The sequence below is a fragment of the Somniosus microcephalus genome, chromosome 8, assembly GCF_052327205.1.
Source record: "Somniosus microcephalus isolate GS21.2 chromosome 8, FLI_Smic_1.0, whole genome shotgun sequence".
Classification (NCBI taxonomy): domain Eukaryota; kingdom Metazoa; phylum Chordata; class Chondrichthyes; order Squaliformes; family Somniosidae; genus Somniosus; species Somniosus microcephalus.
This window is the reverse complement of record NC_140994.1, coordinates 34,431,066-34,458,030: the sequence shown is the minus strand read 5'-3', so window position 1 is coordinate 34,458,030 and position 26,965 is coordinate 34,431,066. Positions and strand designations below refer to the sequence as shown.

Sequence of the window (26,965 nt, the reverse complement as noted above, 5' to 3'; positions counted from 1 at the left end):
TCCCAGCCAGTATCTCAACATCAACATTATTCACTGTTTGAAGCATTTAAAGAACTGGAAAAAAATTAATTTCGTCACCAATCAATTAAAAAATGTATATAAGGCAAGATTCCCTTAGGTAATCTGTCTAAATGCACAAAAAAACTACAGAAAAATATCCCATTAAATGGCAATCAGGTGAAATATCCTTAACTTACAGCTTTTTAAAATTCTGACTGAAAAGTGCAATGGCATTGTCCGTTCAAATAATCAGACAAAGAAACTCTATACAATCAGACACTTCCTAAGAGAACAGAAGAACTAGGAGCAGGAGTAGTCCATACGGCCCCTCGAGTCTGCTCTGCCATTCAATAAGATCATGGCTGAACTTCTACGTCAACTCCACTTTCCCGCCCTATCCCCATATCTCGATTCCCTCAGTGGCCATGAATCTATCGATCTCAGTCTTGAATATACTCAGCGACTGAGCATCCACAGCCCTCTGGGGTAAAGAATTTCAAAGATTCACAACTCTGAGTGAGAACATTTCTCATCTCATCGGAACAGGAGTAGGTCACTTAGCCCCTCGAGCCTTTTCCGCCATTCAATAAGATCATGGCTGATTTGTGACCTAACTCCATATACAGGAAACTTTGCGATATCCGGCACCGACGGGACCGAGCTGCTGCCGATCTATCAAAACTTCCGGATAGACCAGCGCTAATGTTGAAGGATACGGAGGTTTTCATCTCCGTATCTGACAACAAACACTGTTGCTTAGCAACAGCTTGTAAACACTCGGCCCGTACCTTGGAAGCGTCTCTGAAGCTGTTGCTAAGCTAGAGAGACGCTTTCCAGAGCCTGACTGTTAAAAAAATTGCTAGAAGAAAAAAAACCTAACCAAAACGGCTGCTGATTTCTGCCGTTAGATCGAGGTTTCCGGACATACAACCTCTGGATAAACCAAAGTTTCCTGTACCTGCATTTGCCCCATATCCCTTAATACCTTTGGTTAACAAAAATCTTTCAATCTCAGATTTAAAATTAACAACTGACCTCGCCTCAATTGCCGTTTGCGGAACAGAGTTCCAAACTTCTACAGTACCACACTTTGCGTGTAGAAATGTTTCCTAACTTCATTCCTGAAAGGCCTGGATCTAATTTTTAGACTCTGCCCCAGTCCTAGACTCCCCAACCAGCGGAAATATCTACCCTATCAGTTCTCCTGAATATCTTAAAAACTTCAATCAAATCACCCCTTAACCTTCTAAATTATAAGGAATATACAACCCTAGTTGTACTCAACCTAAGAGACATTAATACAAGGTTTGTTTATTTACCATGGGCATTTTTCTTCTTCAAATTCTTGTCACCATACATCCAATGCCTGAAGGAAAACATTAAAAAGATTTTCTGTTGCACATGAAAATTATATAAAAATTCTGTAAGATATACATGTAAAAATGCATTCTCAATTTTAGCAACTTAATGCCTACTACCTTGTATACATTGTTTTAGTTACCTTATTTTTTGATTACATTAAAAAAATATATATATTGCAACTACTAATCTATTCCATGCATTGTCTGTGTAAATTATTTTAGTCTCACCTTTACAAGTGTTCCCATATCTAGCTCAAAATCTAGTTTTGCATAAGCATTTCACTTCACCATCCTATATAAATTACAGTTGGCAGCATTAGTAAAGGGTTCCATCACAACACGAGAATGTACAGATGTCTGGGGGCTACCTTGAGACAAATCGGTATGGATAGAGTTAAGAAATAGGAAGGGAAATGGTACAATTGTCAGTGTGCATTACAGGCCACCCAACATTGGAGAGAAGAGGAGATCTGTAGACACTTCAGAGAGGTATGCAGGGACAACGGAGCAATAATACTGTGTGATTTTAACTATCCCAGATAAATTAAAACTAAGCAAACTTAAAAGGGAAGCACAAGAAAAAGCTGCTGCTAATAATATTGAAGCGAAGTATGAATACTAGTACATATAGTGGGGAGGTAAAAAGAGAGATTAAAAGGGTTAAAGGGGATGTGAAAAAAGGTTAGCAGATAATATAAAAAGGAAATAGGGCTTTTATAAGCATTTAAAAATAATAGTTAGAGGGTCGGACTACTTGGGGGTGAAGGAGGTAGTCTAATTGTGGGAACAAAAGTATAGCGGAGATATTAAATAAATATTTTGCATCGGTTTTTACAACCGATGCTGGAAGCGAGAAATAGGCATACTAGAGATGGTTACGGAACAATTGTTAGAGATAACTGTAAATACTGGCCTGGATTTTACTCAGAGTACGCAGTCATACCGCCTTTGAAATCCACCTCAAGTTTGGGATATTCCGCTTGCGCATGCGCATGTGCTAAATCCCGGACTTGTGGTCTGTCAACGTACCCGCAAGCTCCACCGCCCAAAGCCTAATTGCTGGCGCAGAGTTGGGTTATTTGCCCACCAAGTGCGCAGCAATTACATACGGAAATTTTACGGCTTGTGGAAACAGGTGCAGGGTCTGTTTCCACAGCGCAAGGGGATACCCAAAATGAAAAAAGGCTTTAAAAAAAAAAAAAAATTAAATGACATCCAGGAACATTAAAGGCTTTAATGAGAAGCAATCCTAGTGTATGTTAAAGCTCCCGGTTGTTTTAAAATAATGTTTACATTTCATAACTTTCTGCACAGTACTTGTTTAGAAGTGGGAATTATGAGCAACAAATTGGATTCCCACGATAAAAACTAAATCTGTATGTATTTTAAAGGCTGTCGTAATGAAATAATGTAGTAACTTAAATGAATGAAAGACAATCTGTTTTCTGATTGGAGGACCAGGTCCACGTAATCCCAGGTACGCTTCCGCACAGGCTTGGTTCCAAAAAAAAACTAGCTGAACTTAAGGTGGTAAGTCAGCAGGGTCTGGTGGAATGCACCTTCGACTGTTCAGAGAGCAGATAGCATAGGCTCTGGCCATCATTTTTCAAACCTCCTTAAATATACGTATTATTATGCCGTGGGATTGGAGAGTAACCAATGTAACACCTTTCTTCAAGGAGAGAAGAACAACTAGGTAACTACAAACAATTTAGTATAACGTCAGTTGCGGGCAAACTCTTGGAACCCAATAATTCAACATAAAATTTATGAGCTTTTACAAATATATGGATTAATCAAGGACAGTCAGCATAGATTTGCTAAAGGCAATTTATGTTTGACAAATTTAATTTTTGTAGATGTGACTGATTGGATAAAGGGTATGCACTATGACGTAAGAAAACTCACTAAGCACTTGGTTGAGTATAAAACAAGGCTTTAATCAACTGTTTCACAACCATGAGATTCTAGTTACATCACTAGTTCCTGGTTAAAAAAACGTCCTGGGCAAGCTGGGCCCACGCCCGAGTATTTATACTCATTGGACGGCGCCACCAGCTGGCCACCCAGTGTTATTTCATGAGTCATTTCTTCATGAATGATAAGATTCATGACACACTATATAAGAACATAAGAATTAGGAGCAGGAATAGGCCATTCGGCCCTGCTCCACCATTCAATATGATCATGGCTGATCTTCTACCTCAACTCCACTTTCCCGCACTATACCCATATCCTTTGATTCCCTTAGTATCCAAATATCTATCAATCTGTGTCTTGAATATACTCAACGACTGAGCATTCACAGCCCTCTGGGGCAGATGATTCCAAAGATTCACAACCTTTTGAGTGAAGAAATCTGTCCTCATCAGTCCTAAATGGCCGACCCCTTATTCTGAGACTGTGACCCTGAGTTCCAGATGCCCCAGCCAGGGGAAACATCCCTCCAGCATCTAACCTGTCAAGCCCTGTAAGAATTTTATACATTTCAATGAGATAGTCTTAGCCTGGGTGGGGAGTGTCATCATGACTGTACCACAGAGATTTTATTTGCTGCAACGTGACTGGAGCAAAAATTGAAATGGTAGAGAAAGATTATGCATAACATGATTGGGGAATAAGAAAAGCACAAAATAACCAATTAGAACAGGAAGAAAGAGACTTAAACACTTAACTAGCAAGGAATAAAAAAGCTGATCGCTCAGTGATATAGTTAAGAGGTTTGAAACACATGACAGGCACTAGGGGCTAAAAATTGAGTAGAGCAAATTCGCTGGAGCGCTACTTTTAGCGCCCCGGAAAAATGAGCGCCCCCGCGCCGGAACTTGAGTGGTTGCGCCCCAAGAGGGAAGCGGGGTGCTACTGGAAGTGCCCCGCTTCCCTCTTGGGGCGCCACGTGCCGCGGTATTGCAGGCCTTCCTCCCCTTCTTAAAGGGGAGGGGCCTTGCACAGCGCGACCCGGGGCCAGTGTATATGGATTTACAGAAGGTGTTTGATAAGTTCTCAGGAGGCTTTTTCAAAAAATGTAGGTGTATGGTACAAGGGGAAAAGTCACAGTATGGATTTAAAGTTGGCTGATGGACAGAAAATAAAGGAAGAGTTAGGGTAAATGAAGATTGCTCGGATTGGAGATGAGTTTAAAGTGTCACAGAACCAAAGTTCAGTATTGGGTCCACTTTTGTTCCCAGTATATATAAATCATTGGGACTTTGGTATAGGGAGCACAATTTTGAAATTTGCTGATGACACAAGAGTAGCAAACAGCGATGAGGACCTCAAGAGTTCAGGAACAGCGAGACAGGTTCGTGGAATGGGCAGACAGGTGTGTTAGAAACTAGGGGTGCCTGAAAATGTACATAGCCCAAGCAGCTGCAAGTTGCTACATATTTTTGAAAGGAAAAAAAAAGTATAAAGCAACAGCTATTGAATACTGAAAGCAACGCAAAACTATAATTCATGGGAATGTAAAAGGTCTGAGCGAAAAGTTCACAGCAGGAAAAGGGAGTGTATCATAGACCTTACTTGTGAAGGTCAGAATGGTGAGATAGCGACTGGTTAATGTGCGACCGCTCTGACTGGGGCCTTATACTTGCTGGGTTAAGGGGGGAAGAGAGTAAAAAGAGCTAAGATGGATTCCAATGGAGGAACCTTCAAAATGTAAAAACAAGGATGAAGTAATGAGACCTTCTTTTGGGGAGGGCTTTCATCCAAACACCAAGACAAAGAACTTGAGCTGTCATTGGTTGATGAAGTTTTGGAGGAACCTCTATAGGTTAAATGGTCTTGTCAATAACTTGGCCTCAGGCCCACCCCTAAAAAGAGAATAAAAAGTGACACCCCAAGGGCTTGCACACAGACGGTGGAAGGGAGAGCCGAACAGCTGGTCGAACGCTCTTTTAAGAGTGATCCCATGCTCACCATTGAAAGCCCAAGAGAGAGAGAGAAAGAGAGAGAGACCAGAAGCCAGAGAACTGTTCACGCATGCCAGCCGTCTGTCCGACCGGGTCCGATATCAGCTGCTTGTCACGGTCGTATGTTTTTGCTGTATTACAAGTGTGTTATACTCCGTCCTAAACTCTGATTAAACACAATATACCCACCATATTGGTTTGCACTTGATCCTGTTTACCAGAGATACGTGAATCTCTACAGGTGGCAGTTGCAATTTAATATGGATAAGTGCGGGGTAATATATTTTGGGAGGAAAAACAAGGAATGGGAGTATACACTCAATGGAAACACATTGAAGGGTGTGGATTAACAAGAGACCCCATGGAAATCAAATATGTAATTCCCGGATGTGCAAGTACAGATGCATAAAGCCATAAAAAAGGCCAACCACATTTTCAGTTTAATTAATAGGGACAAAGAGTACAGGAGTAAAGAAGTGATGATAAATTCATATGAAACATTGGTTTGGCCACCATTAAGAGTACTGTGTGCAGTTCTGTGCTCAATTACAGAAAGAAAATGAAAGCCATAGAGATCATACAGTGTGGATTCATCAGAGATGGGAAACTAGTCATGAGCAATGCTCCCTTTAAGCTGCGCGGTTGCGCAGCGCTCCAGGGGTTCTGCGCAGCCGGTGAGCCAGCTTTCAAATTGAAAAAAAAAACCCGCGCATGCACGGACTTTTGAAACGGGCTGCGCGCAGCCTGTTAAAGGGGCTGCGTGGCCCAACAAAAGTTACAGGGAACATTGGTCATGAGGAAAGATTTAAGATACTGGGACCATTTCCACTGTGTAAGAGAAGGTTAAAAGTAGATATAATAGAGGTTTTTTAAATTATGAAAGACTTTAATTGATTGAATAGGGGAAAATTAAGGAGTCAGTGTCAATTTAAAATAGTAATAAAGAGTAAGGAGAGAGATTCCTTTATGTGGAAGGTTGCTGGATCATGGAATGGTTTGCCACAGGGAGTGGTTGAGGCAGAGGTAATTGCAGCTTTTAAGGGAAACATTGGATAATTAAAGCAGAGGAAGATACAGAGCTATGGGGGAAAAGAGGGGAGCAGTGGGATCTGTCTTGGATTGCTTTAGCTTGCAGACATGATGGGCCAGGATGTTCTCCTTCTGTGCTGTAAACCTTTATTGTTGTATATAAAAAGCAATGGGCATTGATGGTGATGGGTCTGCTTCATTAAAGACTTCCCAAAGTTACCCAGAGTCACATACACAGCTTCCATCAGATGCTTCAGGAGATCAAAAGGTTTTGCTGTCTAAATTTGTTGTTTGTAGGTGGAAAAAAGAAGTGTTTTAATTACAAACCACTTGCTATACGTTTCATGAGAATGATCAATTTTCGCTCAACTTACGGCAGGCCCCTTGTAGCTGAAATCAGTTCCCCTTTTCTCAACTGGATTCTGGGTTCTTCAGTATAAGGTGTGCGAAAAAATGTTTTGACGCCTTTTGTTATAGGACAAAAAGCTCCATTGTAGTCTTCAATCACTCTATACTGGACCTGCCAGTAATAAGATACATACATAAATCATAAAATATTTATAAGCACTACAGCTTCATTGCGAGAAGGTAAATAGAATTCAGACAGTCTTGCAATACTGGACATATTCATCAAATTAAAAATCATGATTCTTTTGAAACACATTTGTCTATCTGGAGATTTAGCTTTAATAATTAAAGTTAGTTAAGACTGTTGTGAATACCTTCACAGGTTCAGTGGAGTCCATCATTCCCATAAATGGATCCCAAACTCCTTGTGTTAGTGCAGACTCACGCTGCCCAATATCTAATTATATGATAGATTAACCCAGGGATTTAACAAAAGTACCCACTTGTGATCTAACTCAGATATCTGTCTTTTGCAGAAAACACCTGGTAATACGAGGCCAGATACTTTATTAAGCTGCTTTATTTCACAGGCAGTGAACATAGAGCAACAGTTATGCCCAGATTCACTTAATTCAATCAGTATTTGTCTTTGCATAATATAAAATAACGAACACACATCGCTTCCCCACATCAATGGGTCATCTTCCTTCACTTAAACAAAATAATTTCTAACCACTATCCTACATTTTCCTTGAGCCTGGTGAAAACTTGCCCTCACAGCTTCCTGATTATACACCTGACTGACTACCTGTGTCACTTTCTGTTTTATCGCCTCATATTCACAATCCAAGGAGGGAAGGATCTATACCAGAGGTGGGCGAGCAGAATACGGCCTACACGCCCCGCCAATGGATTCTATCCGGCCCGCCAATGGATTCTTGAACTCAACAGCAAAAATTCATGATTTTTGCTTCTGCTGTCTTCATTTTCTCCAATTCTCCTTCATTGGCTTCTTCTTGGACCCCTCCATCCTGAACCGGGGGATGGTTTCTTCCATCAGTAGTCTCCCACGAGTTGGTTTTGCCATGAGAAGTCTCCCCTGCTCCTCAGTGTATTTGAGACTATTGGAACAGTCTCAGATACAAAGACTGTGCGTGCGCACTGTTGACTCCACTTGCAACGTATGTTGGGCAAGTTCACTGCTTGAGATTATCTTGGTAAGGTTTTTTTTTTTGATTATGACATTAAAACCTGAGGGCCGTGTGGGAAAATCACTGTGTCTCCCTTTATTCATCCTGGTGCCATGTCTCCTCCTAGGATTGGCATATTTTATTCTTTTCGGAGGAGGGCAAACGGGAGGGAGTGGTCTGAGTGCCCGGAGAGACTGATCCACAGTTTCAAAATTTGTGGAGAGTCTCGGCTGGAGTTTGACGCCGACCAGATTCTTTGAAGTTTCCACCGGGAACGGCAGTCTGGAGCGTGTGGGGAAGAGTATCGGCGGCCTTGGGTCTTCTCGGAAGCGGCAGCTGCTCGACTCCTCACGGTGCGGCGAACAGGATTGGACTGGCGCCGTCTACTCCGGTAATTTGCACACGGCCTTGGGGGTGGGGAGTGGGTGGAAAGAAAGAGACTTGCCAGTCTCTGGGCCTGCAGCAAGCATTTCCCCCCTCCCGGGTTTGTTCCGGTGTCCTCGTGGGGAGTTGGAGGGTGTGAAAGAGTGGAGGGAAAAAACAGTGCTGTTGGGGGAAGAGGCGGCTATGACAGTTAATCCCTTGGCCAGGGGAAAATCAGCGGAGGCACTCGCTTTCAATTGCGATGGGGTGCGTGTTGTGTGCAGCGTATATATTGGCTCAGCAGTGATTCCTGTCAACTCTCGCAAAGAATAGCCGCCTGGGTAATGTATCGGAGGGCAACAGAACTGGATCCCAAAACCCTTGGGAGAAGGGGGTGAGAAATCTCATCTCTGGCATCTCTCTTGGAGCACTGCAATACTTTTTGTGTGTACACAATAATTTAGAAATTGTTTGACTCAATGTTTAGCGGTCACTGGGGTTCGATGATTTTGATGTGACTACATTAGTGTTGCCAGATCTGACCTGTTATGCAATCGCTTCTATACACACTACTCAACAAAAAATAATCAGGACAAAAATTTTCTGAAATAAAATTAAAATATTTTATAGTAGATGTTTGTTAGTATATGATTTGTTTCATATCTATAATTGTTAAAATGATGCCTTGTGAAAGTTTATAACTGCTTAAATTATTTTTTACAAAATTTTATAGCAGTTGTTGAGTAACCAGTTTTAATTATTTCTTAATAATATCAATGGCCAAGATAAGTTTTGAGTAAACCTATATCATGTTCTGATGTGGAGATGTGTTTGCGTGGGTTTTCTCCGGGTGCTCCGGTTTCCTCCCACAGTCCAAAGATGTGCGGGTTAGGTTGATTGGCTATGATAAATTGACCCTTAGTGTTAGGGGGATTAAATACGTGGGGTTACGGGGATAGGGTGGGATGTGTGTTGGTGTAGGGGTTACGGGAATCGGGTGGGATATGTGTCCCACATATGCGTCCCACGGTGCAGACTTCGATGGGTCGAAATGGCCTCTATCTGCACTGTGGGGTTTCTGTGATTCTGTGACTGGGCCTGTGTCTTTGAAACTTCTTGGACATATATCACTCTTTGCTCACCTGACAGGAAACACATTTGTTCTAGGACCAACCAGGCTGCAACAAATTACTTTTTCCCTTCATCAAGGGCATATGCTGTTATTGTGAGAATGCTCACTGAATCTATGCTGGTGAATTTGATCATCTGGCAGCACTGAGATGATAGAAAGGTAGACAGAACTATGTGTTACTACAACAGGGATTACACTTCAAAAGGTGCTCATAGGCTGTGAAGTGCTTTGGGACGTCCTGAGGTTGTGAAAGGTACGAGGTAAATGCAAGTCTTTTTTTTATTTCAACTTTTTTCTTTTTAAGTAATGGAACAGCATGTACTTCACACCTTAACTGCTGTATTGAAACAGCAATGGTTTTTAATAAAAGCACAAAGCTTAAAGGCAATCATGAAGAAGTACATATTGCTTAAGATACTACCAAAATCAGGGAATTTAATAAACTTTTGCTGCCACTAAATGGGTTCTTTTCAAGTACAGGTATATACTTTGAACAGGTAGTAGCATCACAATTATTTTTTTGAAAAATAATCGAATGGTCAACTATTTTATAAAAAAATTAATTTGGCATCTGTCCAAAGACTGATTTTGAATATAAAACATCCCATCTGTCCAAAGACTGATTTTTAATATAAAACATCCCATCTGTCCAAAGGCTGATTTTGAATATAAAACATCCCATCTGTCCAAAGGCTGATTTTGAATATAACTCTGTTCTCAATATGCAAGTCTTCTACTGCAGCTGAGAGCTATCAACCTGCTCCTGTGCCTCCACCACTGTCACAACAGGCCACAAGGATGCAAGTAACATCCAATCTGAACAGCAGCCTTTACTCAGTACCTTTCCACAGCAGCCACCGAGTAGGCGACTCATCACAGTTGAGGGAAGAGGGTAACTTATGTGCCCCTTTCATAATGCCAATTATTGGTGCTCTGACACACTCTTCCTGAAAACTTTTAAAAGTAATGAAGACAAAAACTGGTCATTTTGAAGTTTGTTTTATGGCCTTCCTCAACTACATGGCATGAATGAGCTGGTTGATTTACAGCCTTATTTGTCGAACTAACTACGCTCAGAAAGCTATGCCTTCAGGAGGGTGGCCAGTCTCAAACTTCCGAGCCATGAAGTCAAGGAAAGTCATTTGCTGAGGAACCAAATTTTTTTTCCCGGATGAATATGAACTGCAACAGAAACTGCAAGAATCTGAGGAAATCTGATCTAGAAACAGCTGGTTATTAATTCTAAAGATGGTTTTACCATCAGTGGTATATGGCAGCCTGTAATTGGAGTTAAATAGGCAGTGATTTGAGTTTTTGTTAACTTGCTGATTTCTGGTTGCCTACAAATAGGGGTTTCAAAAGCTTACGGGTTCTGTCAATTTGTAACCTAGAAACCTGTTGTTGTTCCAATAGTCTTACCGTTTGCCATTATTTACCAGCTAACCCCAGTAGTTTTGGTTACTTCGGAAGGTATTGCCTGCAATAGTGGTGAAACTGATCAGCTCCGATGGACGGGTCACATTGTCCGCATGCCTGATTGGAGACTCCCAAAACAAGCGCTCTACTCGGAGCTCCGGCACGGCAAGAGAGCCCCAGGTGGGCAGAGGAAACGCTTCAAGGACACCCTCAAAGCCTCCTTGAAAAAGTGTAACACCCCCACCGACACCTGGGAATCCCTGGCCCAAGACCGCACAAAATGGAGGAGAAGCATCCGGGAAGGCGCCGAACACCTCGAGTCTCTTCAGGGGGAGCAAGCAGAAGCCAAGCGCAGGCAGCGCACGTCAACCCAAGCACCCAACCCACCCGCCCCTTCAACCACCGTCTGCCCCACCTGTGACAGAGACTGTGAGTCCCGCATTGGACTCATCAGTCACTGCGAACTCATTTTTAATGTGGAAGCAAGTCATCCTCGGTTCCGAGGGACTGCCTAAGAAGAGGAGGAGGAGTGGTGAAACACTGAGTTTTAATTATTTGTCTTTTATTCCTTTCAGAATTCCATAACTGGCAGTGTAGAACGTTTTTCAATGTCTCTTTTTAACAATAATCTTTACAGAAGCCTGTAAGAATGAGTCTATCTTAATAGCGTGCTCTCAAAATAAATGTTTCAAGCAAAAGGTACCTGCCATCAAAAAAGATACTTGTTGTAAACCCTTTGTATCATGTTAAATAGTATGTCAACCTGCAAAATGACTAAAACTAATTCCTAAGTCTTTATGATTAACTACAAACACAACTGATTTCAATTTTTTTCATATCAAAAACTATTTTACACAAACTACATCTATATGAAATGCTGCCATCTGGCGCAGAACTGCGGACACTACAATACTTACACTTCTCACTCTTTTATCAGCCTTCTGTTTCAGCTGCTCTATCTGTAAATAGATAAAAGTATTTAACATTGTCAGATATCAAATTAGAGCAATTTCAGTCAATAGCGAATAATAGTACGAGAAATTACAAGAAAATAATCCGATTGGGGTTTCGGATGATACCAACAGTGAGAGCAAAGCGCAAACATTTCTCGTCATCCAAATCTCAAGAGACAATTGTCTTCATTATCGATCCTTTCCAGTGTCCATTTAAACATACTGAAGGATTTCATTTGTGATTTCAATGAGACCCCACAGGAATTTGATCTACAGTTGATTACTGGGAAAAGAATAGAATTGTTTGCATTAAATCCCCAATGCTTTTAGTCTGCAATTTGATACATAGTAGGAGGCAGGTTTGCAGCTGTTAACACATCTGCTGTGTTCTTCTCATGGTCAGCTGTCAAATGGAACTTAAGTGCTCTCTCAGAGGACAGGGAAGAAATATCAAAAGGCGACTTTACTCTGGGTCACTTTCCTGTACCTCCTAGTAGCTGGTTTAAGAGTAGCATGACCAGTGGCTGGAAAGCAGGTCACCCGAGTGACCGATTTTGGAATAGTGTGATTAAAGAGGAAATGCAAACTAAATACTTAAGTTAAATAATTCAACCTGGATTCTTTTGATTTTACCAGAAAAAGAGACTTACATTTATACAACCCCTAGCCAAGATTTGCTTAGCCACAGTTGTGTCCTATGTAGACGGAGCAGCCAATTTGCAGACAGCAAGATCCCACAAATAGCAGAGATGAATGAGCAGTTAATCGGTTTGGATTGAGGTATGAATATTGGTCAAGACACTGGGAGAACTCCCTGTTTCGTCTTCGATAAAGTGCCTTGGGATCTTTTCCATCGAACTCAACAGGAAAACGGCGCACTGGTTGAACGTCTCACGTGAACGGTGCCACCTCTGATAATGCAGCACTCCCTCAGTATTGCAATGAAGCCTCAGTCTAGATTATGCGCCCAAGTCCTGGAGTGGGGCTTGAACCCACAAGCTTCTAACTCGGAGGCAAGAGCACTGCCAATTGGCCCAAATAGATCAATGACATTTTAATATCAAACGCACTGAGGCAGACCATAGAATAATGTATGCAAAATGTGGCCTTACAGGCTAAAGGAAAAGGTTTTCAGAAGGAAACAGTCTACTGAAATTCTAAATTAAAAACTATATTAACAAAATTATTTTTTTTAAAAGCACACACAGGTCTTATTTGCTGTTGAATATTTCATACGATTTATCTCAATGACCTACATAGAACATTAAAAGATAATTAAAAAGAAACAAATTAACCGTTAGTGTGTACTGATGGGTGCCTTTACGAACAGGCCAGACAATTCCATCGGTTTCGGGAAGCCCAGACCACGTGAACACCTGCCTGAAGTTCTTCCACTTGCTTCCAAGGTCATATGGAAAGATGAACTGCTCACCCGTTTGGTAATACTGGATTCTGTCTTTGGCCTATGAAAAGGAGATAGGTGGCATCAGTACATTTTGAAAAGTATATTATTTTGTGTTGAAGGGACATGGTCTTTACACTAAACATCCTTAAGACAAAGGTCCTCTACCAACCTGCCCCCGCCACAGAGTACTGCCCCCCAATTATCAAAATCTATGACAAGGCCTTGGACAACGTGGACCACTTTCCATACCTCGGGAGCCTACTGTCAACAAGGGCAGACGTCGATGACGAAGTCCAACACCGCCTTCAGTGTGCCAGTGCAGCCTTCGGTCACCTGAGGAAGAGCGTGTTTGAAGACCAGGACCTCAAACCCAGCACTAAGCTCATGGTCTACAGAGCAGCAGTGATACCCGCCCTACTGTATGCCTCAGAGACATGGACCATGTACAGCAGGCACCTCAAAGCACTGGAGAGGTACCACCAACGCTGCCTCAGCAAGATCCTGCAAATCCATTGGCAGGATAGGCGCACCAACGTCAGTGTTCTCACTTAAGCCAACATCTCCAGCATCGAAGCTTTGACCACGCTCGATCAGCTCCGATGGACGGGTCACATCGTCCGCATGCCCGACACGAGACTCCCAAAACAAGCGCTCTACTAGGAGCTCCGGCACGGCAAGAGAGCCCCAGGTGGGCAGAGGAAACGCTTCAAGGACACCCTCAAAGCCTCCTTGAAAAAGTGCAACATCCCCACTGACACCTGGGAATCCCTGGCCCAAGACTGCATAAAGTGGAGGAGAAGTATCCGGGAAGGCGCCGAACACCTCGAGTCTCTTTGCCATGAGCAAACGGAAGCCAAGTGCAAGCAGCGCACGTCAACCCAAGCACCCCACCCACCCGCCCCTTTAACCACCGTCTGCCCCACCTGTGACAAGAGACTGTAGGTCCCGTATTGGACTCATCAGTCACCTGAGAACTCATTTTTAATGTGGAAGCAAGTCATCCTCGGTTCCGAGAGATTGCCTAAGAAGAGGAGAAGATCTGGTAACCTGTTGTGTAGATTTGTAAAACAGGGCAAGAAATGGCACTGCATCACTGACCAGTTCTGCAATTATGTTAAAATTGTGTTAAAGCACGGTGGCATAGTGGTTAGCACTGTTGCCTCACAGCGCCAGGGACCCGGGTTCGAATCCGGCCTCGGGTGACTGTCTGTGTGGAGTTTGCACATTCTCCCCGTGTTTGCGTGGGTTTCCTCTGGGTGCTCCGGTTTCCTCCCACAGTCCAAAGATGTGCGGGTTAGGATGATTGGCTATGATAAATTGACCCTTAGTGTTAGGGGGGTTAAATACGTGGGGTTACGGGGATAGGGTGGGATATGTGTTGGTGTAGGGGTTACGGGGATCGGGTGGGATATGTGTCGGTGCAGGCTCGATGGGCCGAAATGGCCTCTATCTGCACTGTGGGGTTTCTGTGAAAAGTTTGTAACTGTGACAAACATTTTCAAAAGTTTGCACTGTACAACTTCCCCCAGCAGCGTATATGGCAGAATCAGGGTCGTATTTCCTGAGGAGGCTGCTCCTGATTGTAATAAACTGAACTCACCAAAAATTCCCCAATGCTCCTCAATAAACCATCATCATATACAAATTTGACTCCACTTACAAGCTGTACTATGTCCTTACAGAGTGCAACAATGTGAACAAATCAGATATTGATTTTTCTTTTGAAAATTGACTTTTTAAATTGGAGACACTAAGACAGGAAATTTGCCGGAGGGGATCGTTGGCAGGTCGGGTGGGAGAGTGTTTTTTATTTTTTTTTGACAGCGGGTCAACAACCCGCTGCCACTCACCTTTCAGCGCTGAGCAGACCAGACAGCAGCGGCGGGGGACCCAATTAATCTCATTAACATCTAGTTGATCATTAACGGGCTTTTTTTAAACTTACCTTTTCACTTTAACTTCATGGCCACGGGAACCACGCTGTTCGGGGACCACGGCTATCAAACGGAGGTGGGAATTCAGTGGCCATTGCTCCAGCTGATTACTTGGCAGCTTCAAAAGCTCCCACTTGGCAGATCGTCACTTTCCTCAGCCACAAGCTGTATTTCAGTCCATTTCCAGCACAGATTTTGCAAGCTTTCCACTCTCCATCCAGTATCACCTCATTGGAAGAACTCTCTCAATTTGACAGAATGCTTTCATCTCTACTTCACCTGCCATCTATTCCATCAACATGGGTGCCCTTTATACTGTCTCACCTTAGTCTTCAGAATCCCACCACAATCAGCCCCAACACCAGCAACACCAACCTTCTCCGCAATCAACTGATGCTGCACAGGTCAGAGGGCATCAGCACCCAAGCACATGGCTGCCTGGAAGGCCAAGGATGGCCTCACCATGGCCAGATTTATTTCACTTGACGCTGTACACCCTGGCTGCCACATGATGCGCCAAGTTGGCAACACCACACACCAACACCATAAAGCATCCCTACAATGCCCAAGCCATTCCTTTCACACTCATGACCATTGCGGGGGGTACCGTTATGTCTCACCATTCACTGCAACTCACTAAGCCACTTCCAAAGGTGCACACAAATCTGTCCAAGAACGCAAAGTGTTGAAAATAAAGGTTTCCATGTTTGACAACATATTAACAGAAACTTTACATGAACATTGGATAAAACACCCAAGTGCCTACCCTTGTGTATTGTTAGTTGGTATGATTGCACTAGGATGAGGGCGAGTGTGAGGGGTGATTAGTGAGATGGGGATGTGAATGTAGAGAGAGAGAGGGATGGGTGGAGGTGCAAGGTAAGTTGGTGTGAGTAAGGATGTGCAGGAGTAGGGTAGGAAGGCAGAGTGATGGGGATGTGATGAGAGGCACAGCAGGATGAGTGTGGCTTTGTACTAATGTCTCATGATCTAATGAGATTATTGAAACATTTGCGCCACGGCACCCAGGTCCTCCTGACGACATCCCCGCTTGTGCCCTCCTGTGCCATGTGCAACCAGGCTGTATTGGTCTCCTGGGGAGGTGTCTTCCACCCATCGGAAGGGAAGAGGACCTCCCTGCGTGCTCCGACTCCCTCCGTAAGCATATGGAGGGAGTCATGGGAGAACCTGGGTGCAGCCATGCACCTCTGTGCAGTCTTGGTCAGTGTTTGCAGCACTTCAATGCTGCAGAACACTGACAGCACAAATGTCAAAATAAAGTTGGCCATGGTCCCTTTAAGGAAACCGGCTGATAACATGTCATGAAATGACATCACCAGACCCGCTTCCTCTAATTGGCGTGGGAAACACGTTGGGCGGGCTTAACAAGCCCTATCAATGGAAATTCATTTCACAGAGCGGGATGGAGCCAGCAGCGGGGTCGGGACCCGCTACCGACATTGCCCGCCACTGACCCACCAGGATAAGTAAAATCACGGCCTAAATGTTGTGCTCTACTTCAGAGTGCTCAGGTACCTGTTCTGTAAGTTAAACAAGCAAACAATATATTAGCCAAATATCTCTTCTGTCTATATACAATAAAAGGTAGTCTGTAGGGTTAGAGTTTTAAAGTGTGTGCCTGCTAATACAAGAGTCACTATTACATAGAATTCACAGCACAGGAACAGGCCATTCGGCCCTATTGGTCTGTGCCAGTGTTTATGCTTCTTTCACCCTACTTCATCCAGCCCTATCTGCATAGGCTTGGGCTGATAAGAGGCAAGCAACATTTGTGCCAGACAAGTGCCAGGCAATGACCATCTCCAACAAGTGAAAGTCTTACCACCTTCCCTTGACATTCAATAGCATGACCATTGTCAAATCCCCCACCATCAACATCCTGGGAGGTCACCATTGACCAGAAACTTAACTGGACCAGCCACATGCTGTGGCTATAAGAGCAGGTCAGAGGTTGGCTATTCTGCAGCTAGTGACTCACCTCCTGACTTCCCAAAGCCTTTCCACCATCTACAAAGCACAAGTAAGGAGTGTGATGGAATACACTTGCCTGGATGAGTGCTGCTCCAACAACACTCAAGAAGCTCGACACCATCCAGGACAAAGCAGACAGCTTGATTGGCATCCCATCCACCACCGGCGTACTGTGGCTGCAGTGTGTACCATCTACAAGATGCAGCAACTCACCAAGGTTTCTTTGGCAGCACCTCCCAAACCCGTGACCTCTACCACCTAGAAGGACAAGGGCAGCAGGTGCATGGGAACGCCGCCACCTCCAAGTTCCCCTCCAAGTCACACACCATCCTGACTTGGAAATATATTGCCGTTCCTTCATCGCCGCTGGATCAAAATCCTGGAACTTCCTACCTAATAGCACTGTGGGAGTAGCTTCACCACACTGACTGCAGCGGTTCAAGAAGGGGGCTCACCACCACCTTCTCAAGGGCAGTTAGGAATGGGCAATAAATGCTGGCCTTGCCAGCAATATCCACATCCAGTGAATGAGTAAAAAATAATCCACTTATTGCGATTTACTTAAAAAAAAAATATATGCATTGATGCAGGTTCTCAAATAAGGCTTTTTAACATTTACCTTTCTTCCCCCCTCCAGATGAATGTTACATAAATATTTGTAACAAAATGAAAGATTGAATTGTTGTCAAAAGTCAGGATTCAAATATAATACTCAAATTTGTTCTTCGGTATTTACTTTTAAAACTTATGTTGAAACCCAGATTTACAATGTAAAAGGCTTGTAAGTATTCTACAAATCATAAATGGCAATCTATATTTAAAAACTCCTGTGCAATTTATTTTATTTGGACTAATAAAAAAGTTAAGTGTGAAATTTGAGATAATTGATTTTATTGATTACATTTTCAATATACAGTTACATAACCCATTTCCCTGCAATAGTGCAATTGACAGCAGAACCTCCCCTTCTGTTGCACAATTCTATTATCAAGAATACTTTTGCTACAATGCTGTTAAGATGCCCCTCATCAGAAACAATTTAAATAACCCGAATGTGCTTAAGTGTACATTTACACACCATCTTAGCATCATGTGAAGTGGTTCCTGCTTTGTAGTGACACTAAAGATAGTGTGTAAAGATAAGGTTGTTGGCAAATCAAAGCATCTCCAGACATGACTGTCTAACCCCAGCATCTGGTGGCTTTAGAACACAAATGCAGATCTGAGACTACAGTGTAAAGGCAGTCTTCAGTAATCTGGCCCCAAAGGGCAAAGTTCATTCAACACCATCAAGAATCTTTTTTTTTTTTTTTAAACGTTAAAAAATGATTCCTTTATTGCTTGTCCGGCCTGGATGTTGGAATCGGTATGTAGAATGTGGCTAAGTTACGATAATGCCTTGAGGATGGCCAAGGTTATTATGAGACATCTTAGTTTGAAAGTACAACAATGAGTTCTGTGAGAAAACAAGACTAGTACGAAACCTTGAGATAAGGAACTGTAACCATCTGAAACAGGTAATATTAGAACAAGAGAAGCAAAGATAGCAACTGAGGAAATGGAAACAGCAGAAGATGAGACTGTCTGTGGCTACTCACAATGTAACCAAAAAACAAGAAGGAATAATAGAATAGATCAAATTATAAAATATGATTTCAACATTATAAGAACTAACATAATTAACAGAAGGCAAGCTAGCTATAGATAAATAGAATGCTTAACTGGGACTTTGATGGTGAAAGGGTTGAAGTCAGTCAATTGAAGTCCTGTCCTAGAAAGACAGGTTCCAGCTGTGGCCTAATATAAAGTACTGAACAGAGAAACCTTGGAGATGAGTCCTAATGTTTGTACTGCAAAACTAAACAAACTGGTTTTCGTGTTAATTGTGCAGGATTATTACAAAAGGTAGAAAGAAAGTGAAGGAGAATTGAGGGGGTGGAAGAGGGGGAGAAAAGAAAGAGTAGGCATTAGAAAAAATATGTAAAGGAGGGCCATGCAATTGGTCGAAGAGAGGTTTATTTGAACCAACCTCTCAACATCTTAAGTGACTATTTACTTTATAGACAAACAGGTCATTTAAAACCTTCCCATACTAGGTTACAAGCAGGAAATCATTTCAATACCTGTACTGCATGAAACAAGATCAGGTGAAATAACCCCACAGAACAGCAGACGTATGGCAATTGCATGTATTACTACTTCCCAAAAATCAAATCTTCAACTCTTCAAACTCTTTCCTCTCATTTTTCTCCTTATACATTCACACATCTTTACTGTTAATTCCTATCTATTCTCACTTTTCATTTTAAAGACAGTAGCTCTCCTGTGGTATTGCTCATGGGTAGACTGGAGTATAGTGCAACAAGAGGAGCAGTCGCACAGACAGGAATCACAGGGCCGTGCTCAGAGGAGCAATTCGAGTTGGGCAGAAAAGACAAGCTAAGTAGGTTGGGACCTGACTGCATAGGAGAAAAGAACAATTCGAAAAATACATATATATTTTTTTATAAAGCTGACAACATTAAAGAATTCATGGAAATAGTATCCAGGAGTAACTTAGTTCAAAGCCACGTGTAGCAAAGTTTAGATAATATGACTTACTCAAGCACATATCTGGCCAGAGGCAGACGGTTGTGGTTTTCAAAAGCCAGTCATCATATACCCAGGACATCATTGAAGAAGTTCCTCAGGGATATGCCCTCAGCCCAAACACCTTCAGCTGTTTTATCAATGCCTTTCCCTCAGTCATAAGGTTTGCCAACACTGTGCTCAGCTCCATTAACAACTCTTACAATAATGAAGCAACACATGCCAGTCTATAAAGAAACCTGAATAATATTGAGGCTTGGGCTGATGAGTGGCTGGTAATGACCATCTTAAACAAGAGAAAGCCTGGCCACCTACCCATGACCTTCAATGGTACCGCCATTGCCAAGAACCCCCACGACCAGAAGCTAAACTGGACCAGTATATTAACACCGACTACAAGAACAGGACAGAGGCTGGGTACTTTATAAAAAGTGGCTTACTTCCCAAGCCTTAAAATCCTCTTCACCATCTACAAGGCTCTAGTTGAGTGTGATGGAATACACACCACTTGCATAGATGGATGTAGCCACAACACTCAAGAAGCTTGACACCTTCTAGGACAGAGTAGTTTGCTTGATTGATGCCCCTGCTACTGGACTCAATATCCACCTCCTCCGCCATTGGCATAGTGCCGGCAGTATGTACAATCTACAGGATGCACTGCAGCAACTCACCAAGGTTACTTCGACAGCACCTCCCCTCCCTGTGACCTCTATCACCAAGAAGAACAAGGGCGGCAATGTTGTGGGACCACCATCACCTTCAAATCACAGACCATCCTGACAGACATATATCACTGTTCATTCTTGTTGCTGTCTTCGAATTCCCTACCAAACACCATTGTGGGAGCACCAACACAGGGACTGCAACGATTCAAGGAGAAGGCCCACCACCATCACTTTTGCAAGGCAACTAAGGATAGGCAGTAAATGTACCTTGTTCGGAAGATCAAGATGTAGAATCAGTTTGGGTGGAGATAAGAAATAATAAGGGAAATAAGTCACTGGTAGTAGTCTTTTGGCCCCCTAACAGTAGCTACACTGTAGGACAGAGTATAAATCAAAAAATAATGGGGGCTTGTAAGAAAGGTACTGCAATAATCGTGGGCGATTGTAATCTTCAAATAGATTGGACAAATCAAATTGGCAAAGGTAGCCTTGAGGTCGGGTTCATAGAGTGTATTCAGGACAGTTTCTTAGAACAATATGTTGTGGAACCAACCAGGGAACAGGCTATTTTAGATCTGGTAATGTGTAATGAGACAGGATTAATTAATGATCTCGTAGTAAAGGATCCTCTAGGGAAGAGTGATCATAACATGATAGAATTTCACATTCAGTTTGAGGATGAGAAACTTGGGTCTGAAACTAGTGTCTTAAACTTAAATAAAGGCAATTACAAGGGTATGAAGACAGAGTTGGCTAAAGTGGACTGTGAAAATAGATTAAAAGGTAAGATGGCAGATAAGCAGTGGCATACTTTTAAGGAGATATTTCATAACTCTCAATATATATTCCAGTGAGAAAGAAAGTCTCCACGAGAAGGATGAACCATCTGTGGCTAACTAAGGAAGTTAAGGAGGGTATCAATTTGAAAGAAAAGGCATACAATGTTGTGAAGATTAGTGGTAGGCTAGAAGATTGGGAAATTTTTAGAAACTTGCAAAGGATGACAAAAAAAGAGGGAGAAATAGATTGAGAGTAAACTAGCAAGAAATATAAAAAGATAGTAAGAGCTTCTACAAGTATATAAAAAGGAAGGGAGTAGCTAAAGTAAACGTTGGTCCCTTAGAGGATGAGACTGGGGAATTAATAATGGGAAACAAGGAAATGGCAGAGATTTTGGACAAATATTTTGTATCTGTCTTCACAGTAGAAGACACTAAAAGCATCCCAATAATAGTAGAAAACCAAGGGGCAAAAGGGAAGGAGGAACTTAAAACAATCACTATCACTAGAGAAAAAGTACTAGGCAAACTAATGGGACTAAAGGTTGACAAGTCCCCATGACCTGATGCCCTGCATCCTAGGATCTTAAAGTAAGTGGCTGCTGAGATAGTGGATGCATTGGTTGCAATCTTCCAAAATTCCCTAGATTCTGGAAAGGTCCCAGCGGATTGGAAAACCTCAAATGTAACGCCCCTATTCAAGAAAGGAGGGAGACAGAAAGCAGGAAAACTATAGGCCAGTTAGCCTAACATCTGTAATTGGGAAAATGCTGGAATCCATTATTAAGGAAGTAGCAGCAGGACATTTAGAAAATCATAATAAAACCATGTTGACTCTGCTTGATTGTATGAAAGGGAAATCGTGTTTGACAAATTTATTAGGAGTTCTTTGAGGATGTAACGAGCAGGGCGGATAAAGGGGAACCAGTAGACGTAGTGTATTTGGAATTCCAAAAAGCATTCGATAAGGTGCCGTATGAAAGGTTACTGCACAAGATAAGTGCTCATGGTGTTGGAGGTAATATATGAGCATGGATAATTTCATTCACTTTGCTTCCAATTTCCACCCTTCCCTCACCTTCACATGGTCCATCTCTGACTCTTCCCTTCCTCGACTTCTTTGTCTCCATCTCTGGGGATAGACTATTGACAAACATTCACTACAAGCCCACTGACTCCCACAGCTACCTGGACTACACTTCCTCCCACCCCGCTTCCTGTACGGACTCTATTCCATTCTCCCAGTTTCTCCGTCTCCGCCGCATCTGCTCCGACGATGCCACCTTCCATACCAGTGCTTCCGACATGTCTTCCTTTTTCCTCAACTGAGGATTCCCCTCTACTGTGGTTGACACGGCCCTTGACCGTGTCCGTTCTATTTCCTGCACTTCTGCTCTCACCTCCCTCGGAGCCACGATAGGGTTCCCCTTGTCCTCACCTTTCACCCCACCAGCGTCCACATTCAACGGCCATTTCCGCCACCTCCAGCGTGATCCCACCACCAAACACATCTTCCCCTTACCTCCCCTTTCAACATTCCGAAGGGACCGCTCCCTCCGTGACACCCTGGTCCATTCCTCTATCACCCCTTACCGTGGCACCTTCCCGTGCAACACATGCCCTTTTACCTCCACCCTTCCCACTGTCCAGGGCTCCAAACACTCCTTCCAGGTGAAACAGCGATTTACTTGTACTAATTACAATTTAGTATACTGTATTTGTAGCTCACGATGTGGTCTCCTCTACATTGGGGAGACCAAACGCAGATTGGGTGACCGCTTTGCGGAACACCTCCGTTCAGTCCGCAAGCGTGACCCCGAGCTTCCGGTCGCCTGTCACTTTAATTCTCCGCTCCACTCCCACTCTGGCCTCTCCAACCTCGGCCTCTTGCATTGTTCCAATGAAGCTCAACGTAAGCTCGAGGAACAGCACCTCATCTTTCGTTAGGCACTTTACAGCCTTCTGGACTCAACATACAGTTCAACAATTTCAGACCATAACCTCTGCCCCCTATCCTTTCCACCCCCCCCCCCATTTATTATTTTTTTTCTCTCTCCCACATGGCAGCTGTCTTTCATTCTGCCAGTGCCAGTTACACTTCATCTAGAGCCATCTTTTGTTTCTTAAATTGTCCCATTACCATCTCCTTTTGCCTTGCATCATCTCTTAATCTCTCCAGCCTTCCATCCTATCACAGACCTTCCCTTTTGTTCTTTCCTCCCCTCCCGCCTTTCCCTGCCCCTGCATTTGCTTAAAAACCTGTTCCATCTCCAGCTTTTTCCAGTTCTGACGAAGGGTCATCGACCTGAAACATTAACTCTGTTTCTCTCTCTACAGATGCTACTTGACCTGCTGAGTATTTCCAGCATTTTCTGTTTTTATTTCAGATTTCCAGTATCCGCAGTATTTTGCTGTTGTAGCATGGATATAAAATTGGCTAACTAACAGAAAAGAGAGTCGGGATAAATGGGTCTCTTTCAGGTTGGCAAACTGTAACTAGTGGGGATCAGTAGCAACTATTTACAATCAGCCTCAACTATTTACAATCTATATTAATGACTTGGATGAAGGGACTGTAGCCAAATTTGCTGACAATACAAAGTTAGCTGAGAAAGCAAGTTGTGAGGAGGACACAAAGGGGGAGAAATTGGGTATGTAGCGCCACCTGTTAGCGCCTAAAGAGGGCAGTCAGTGGCTGTAGCGCCACTGGCCGCACCTCCCGCGATATTCAGCGGGGGCGCTAATGGTGGCGTTAGCCTGTTGCGCTGCGCCGCCACCGATGACGTCATCGGTGTGCGCAGCGCCCCGATCGCGATATTTGGTAGCGAACGGCGCTGTAGCGCCGTTCGCTATCCGCGCCCGGTTCACGGGGCCTTGCTGTGCCGGCAGTGGCGCAAGTTAAGGTGGAGGTGCAGGGCGGCCGCTTTTTTCGGCGGCCGCCTGCCAACACCTCCGTCCCCGACCTCCTGATCCCCCCCCCCCCCCACAGCATTGCCGGCTGTTTCCCGAGAGCCCGGCACTTCTCCTCGGTGCCGGGCTCTTTTGCCGGCACTCGTGATCGGGGATCGCGCTGTTGCAGGCCCCTCCCCCTTAACAATGGGAGGAAGGCCTGCAGTACCGCAGCGCGCCATGCCGCAGCGTGTGGCGCTGTGGCACGTTGCGCTGCGATATTCAGTTTCAACACCCTAAGAGGGACGCGGAGCGCCTCGAGCCTCGCCCCGTCTCCCTCTAGGGGCGCTGAAACTGAATTTCTGGCGATCGGTATTACTCCGAACGCTGCGCAAAAATCAGCGCCCAGGCGAACTTGGCGCCTCAACCGAATTTCTAGGCCAAAGAGTCTGCAAACAGATATAGATAGGTTCAGTGAGTGGGCAAAAATTTAGTAGATGGAGTATAATGTGGGAAAATGTGAGGTTATCCACTTTGGTAGGAAGCATAGAAAAGCAAAATATTATTTAAATGGAGGCTACAGAATGCTGCGGTAGAGGGATCTGGGGGTCCTCGTACATGAAACACAAAATGTTAGCATGCAGGTACAGCAAATAATTAGGAAGGCAAATGGAATGTTGGCCTTTATTGCAAGGGGGGTGGAGTATAAAAGTTGCTACAACTGTACAGGGCGTTGGTGAGACCACACCTAGAGTACTGCGTACAGTTTTGGTCTCCTTATTTAAGGAGGGATATACTTGCATTGGAGGCAGTTCAGAGAAGGTTCACTCCATTGATTCCTGGGATGAAGGGGTTGTCTTATGAGGAAAGGTTGAGCCGAAATTCATTGGAGTTTAGAAGAATGAGAGGTGATCTTATTGAAACATGTAAGATTCTGAGGGGGCTCGACAGGGTAGATGCAGAGGAGGATGTTTCCCCTCGTGGGGGAATCTAGGACTAGGGGGCATAGTTTCAGAATAAGGGGTCGCCCATTTAAGACGGAGATGAGGAGGAATTTCTTCTCTCAGAGAGCCGTGAATCTTTGAAATTCTCTACCCCAGAGCGCTATGGAGGCTGAGTCATTGAATATATTCAAGGCTGAGATAGACAGATTTTTGAACTACAGGGGCGTCAAGGGTTATGGGGAACAGACAGGAAAGTGGAGTTGAGGCCAAGATCAGATCAGCCGTGATCTTATTGAATGGCGGCGCAGGCTCGAGGGGCCGAATGGCCTACTCCTGCTCATATTTCTTATGTTCTTATGTCTGCGTCGCCCACATCCCAAGGTCAATTTTGTTTTTTGTCTTCAGCTTTATTCATTAGGAACATTAAAACGAAAAGAAAAAATTGTGATTCTAAACTGAGAATTTATAGAAATTTATTATTGTGGATACAAACCTACCTTTTCTTCTATCCAAATTTCAATGGAGGTTTTATTCCTAAGGATCACTCTCATCTATAAAAAAAAAAGAAGGATCAGAACAATGAACCTTAATGCCCATGCAAAAATGAACAAATTCAAAAGTTGAGTAGCGGGTCTATTGGAATACAACAATCTCACTAATAGGCGCCAATTCCTGGTAGAGTTCAAAGTTCTGCATTTGTAAAATCTTTGCAATATTAATTAATTGATACCTTGTAGGAACTAAGGTAACCAGGCACCAACATAGAGTAATGATCAATGAACGAGCAGGTTTTTCAGTCCCCTACTGCAATATACTGATTACATTATGGACTCTCTAGTCTTAATGTTCTTGGTGAAAATTTGCAACACTGCTTGGGTGCTTATGTATCAAATTAATAGGGTTGGTGTTACTAAAATAAAAGAGACCTTTAAAATAGTAAGATTTAACTATGTTCAATGTAAAAAAATTGATATTTCAAAGCATTCCATTCCAAACTGTACCTGAATAAAAAACAACATGCCAACAGCTATTGTTGTACCAATTGCCAAACCCAAAGCAAATAGAGAGGTGGCAAATCCGTAAATTCCAAAAGGAATGATGAACTCTGGATTCCTTTGAGACATACTCATGTCAATCCTTACAGAATTCCAACCAAATGATATCTGAAACAAAAGCATACAAAGCAAGACTTTTAAACGGTTTGCTTTAATATATATATCCAAATAAGTTGATCTCAATGTACAAACAACTACAATGAGAATTTTCTTGCGATCAAATGGTACATTATGTGCAAAGCTGGTTACCATACTGGAGATTACTTCCACAGGAGTCAATAGCGCCACAATTATTAGTGTGGTACCTTCCTGAAATCTATTTGGAATAATGTCATGCATTACTTACCCTGTTATTAAGCTGTGTGTACATGGTCATGATTAAAATCACAGAAGCATGAATACAACCCAGTGGTGCTAACATCAGGAATGAGGTAAAGTAGCCATGGTTAAAATTACCACAACAATTATTGATCCACGGACAATGATGATCCATCTTCATCACACACCTGGAAGCAGAGGGAGAAATATTAAGACAACACAAATACAATTCTGCCAAATTAAAATACGTGCACGAACAGGAAAGGGAACTTGTTGTAATTTAGCAATCGACTATAACATTTACGATAAGCTCATGCATTTAAATCTTACATAAACCTAAATTCATTTAGACTCCTTATTTTACATATATTTTAATCAAAAAGACAAGTACATTTGAGCTATATTTTATATATAGAACAATCATGGGCAAATCAGGCATTCACAAGGTGCATAAAAAGGCATAAACCAAAAGCAATGAAGAATCCTCTATTTGTTTGTAATGAAATCGCCAGATAATCCGCACTAGATTTAAAAAATTCTAGCTAAAAAAATATACACATAAAACAAACACAAGGCACTGTTCTTCATTATGTTTATTTAAGAATATTAGCTGACACAGTGGCTGAGTGACGAGACTGTTGGCATTGAACAAGCGTGTGGCATGCCAGTTGGTTTGAATTGCATGGCAC

General features: G+C 43.0%; 1 protein-coding gene across 2 annotated transcripts in view; it reads right to left on the bottom strand.

Moving 5' to 3' along the window:
• Nucleotides 1-26,965, bottom strand: part of zdhhc6 (zDHHC palmitoyltransferase 6) — a 36,684-nt gene that overhangs the window by 2,612 nt on the left and 7,107 nt on the right. For both annotated transcript variants that reach the window (XM_085994500.1, XM_085994499.1), the window contains exons 4-10: nt 26,305-26,464; nt 25,905-26,066; nt 25,401-25,454; nt 12,999-13,166; nt 11,668-11,709; nt 6,676-6,821; nt 1,320-1,366 (exon numbers count right to left, since the gene is read on the bottom strand). In XM_085994500.1, the coding sequence (XP_085850626.1) occupies nt 1,320-1,366; nt 6,676-6,821; nt 11,668-11,709; nt 12,999-13,166; nt 25,401-25,454; nt 25,905-26,066; nt 26,305-26,464 (779 nt within the window). The remainder of the gene's footprint in view (nt 1-1,319; nt 1,367-6,675; nt 6,822-11,667; nt 11,710-12,998; nt 13,167-25,400; nt 25,455-25,904; nt 26,067-26,304; nt 26,465-26,965) is intronic.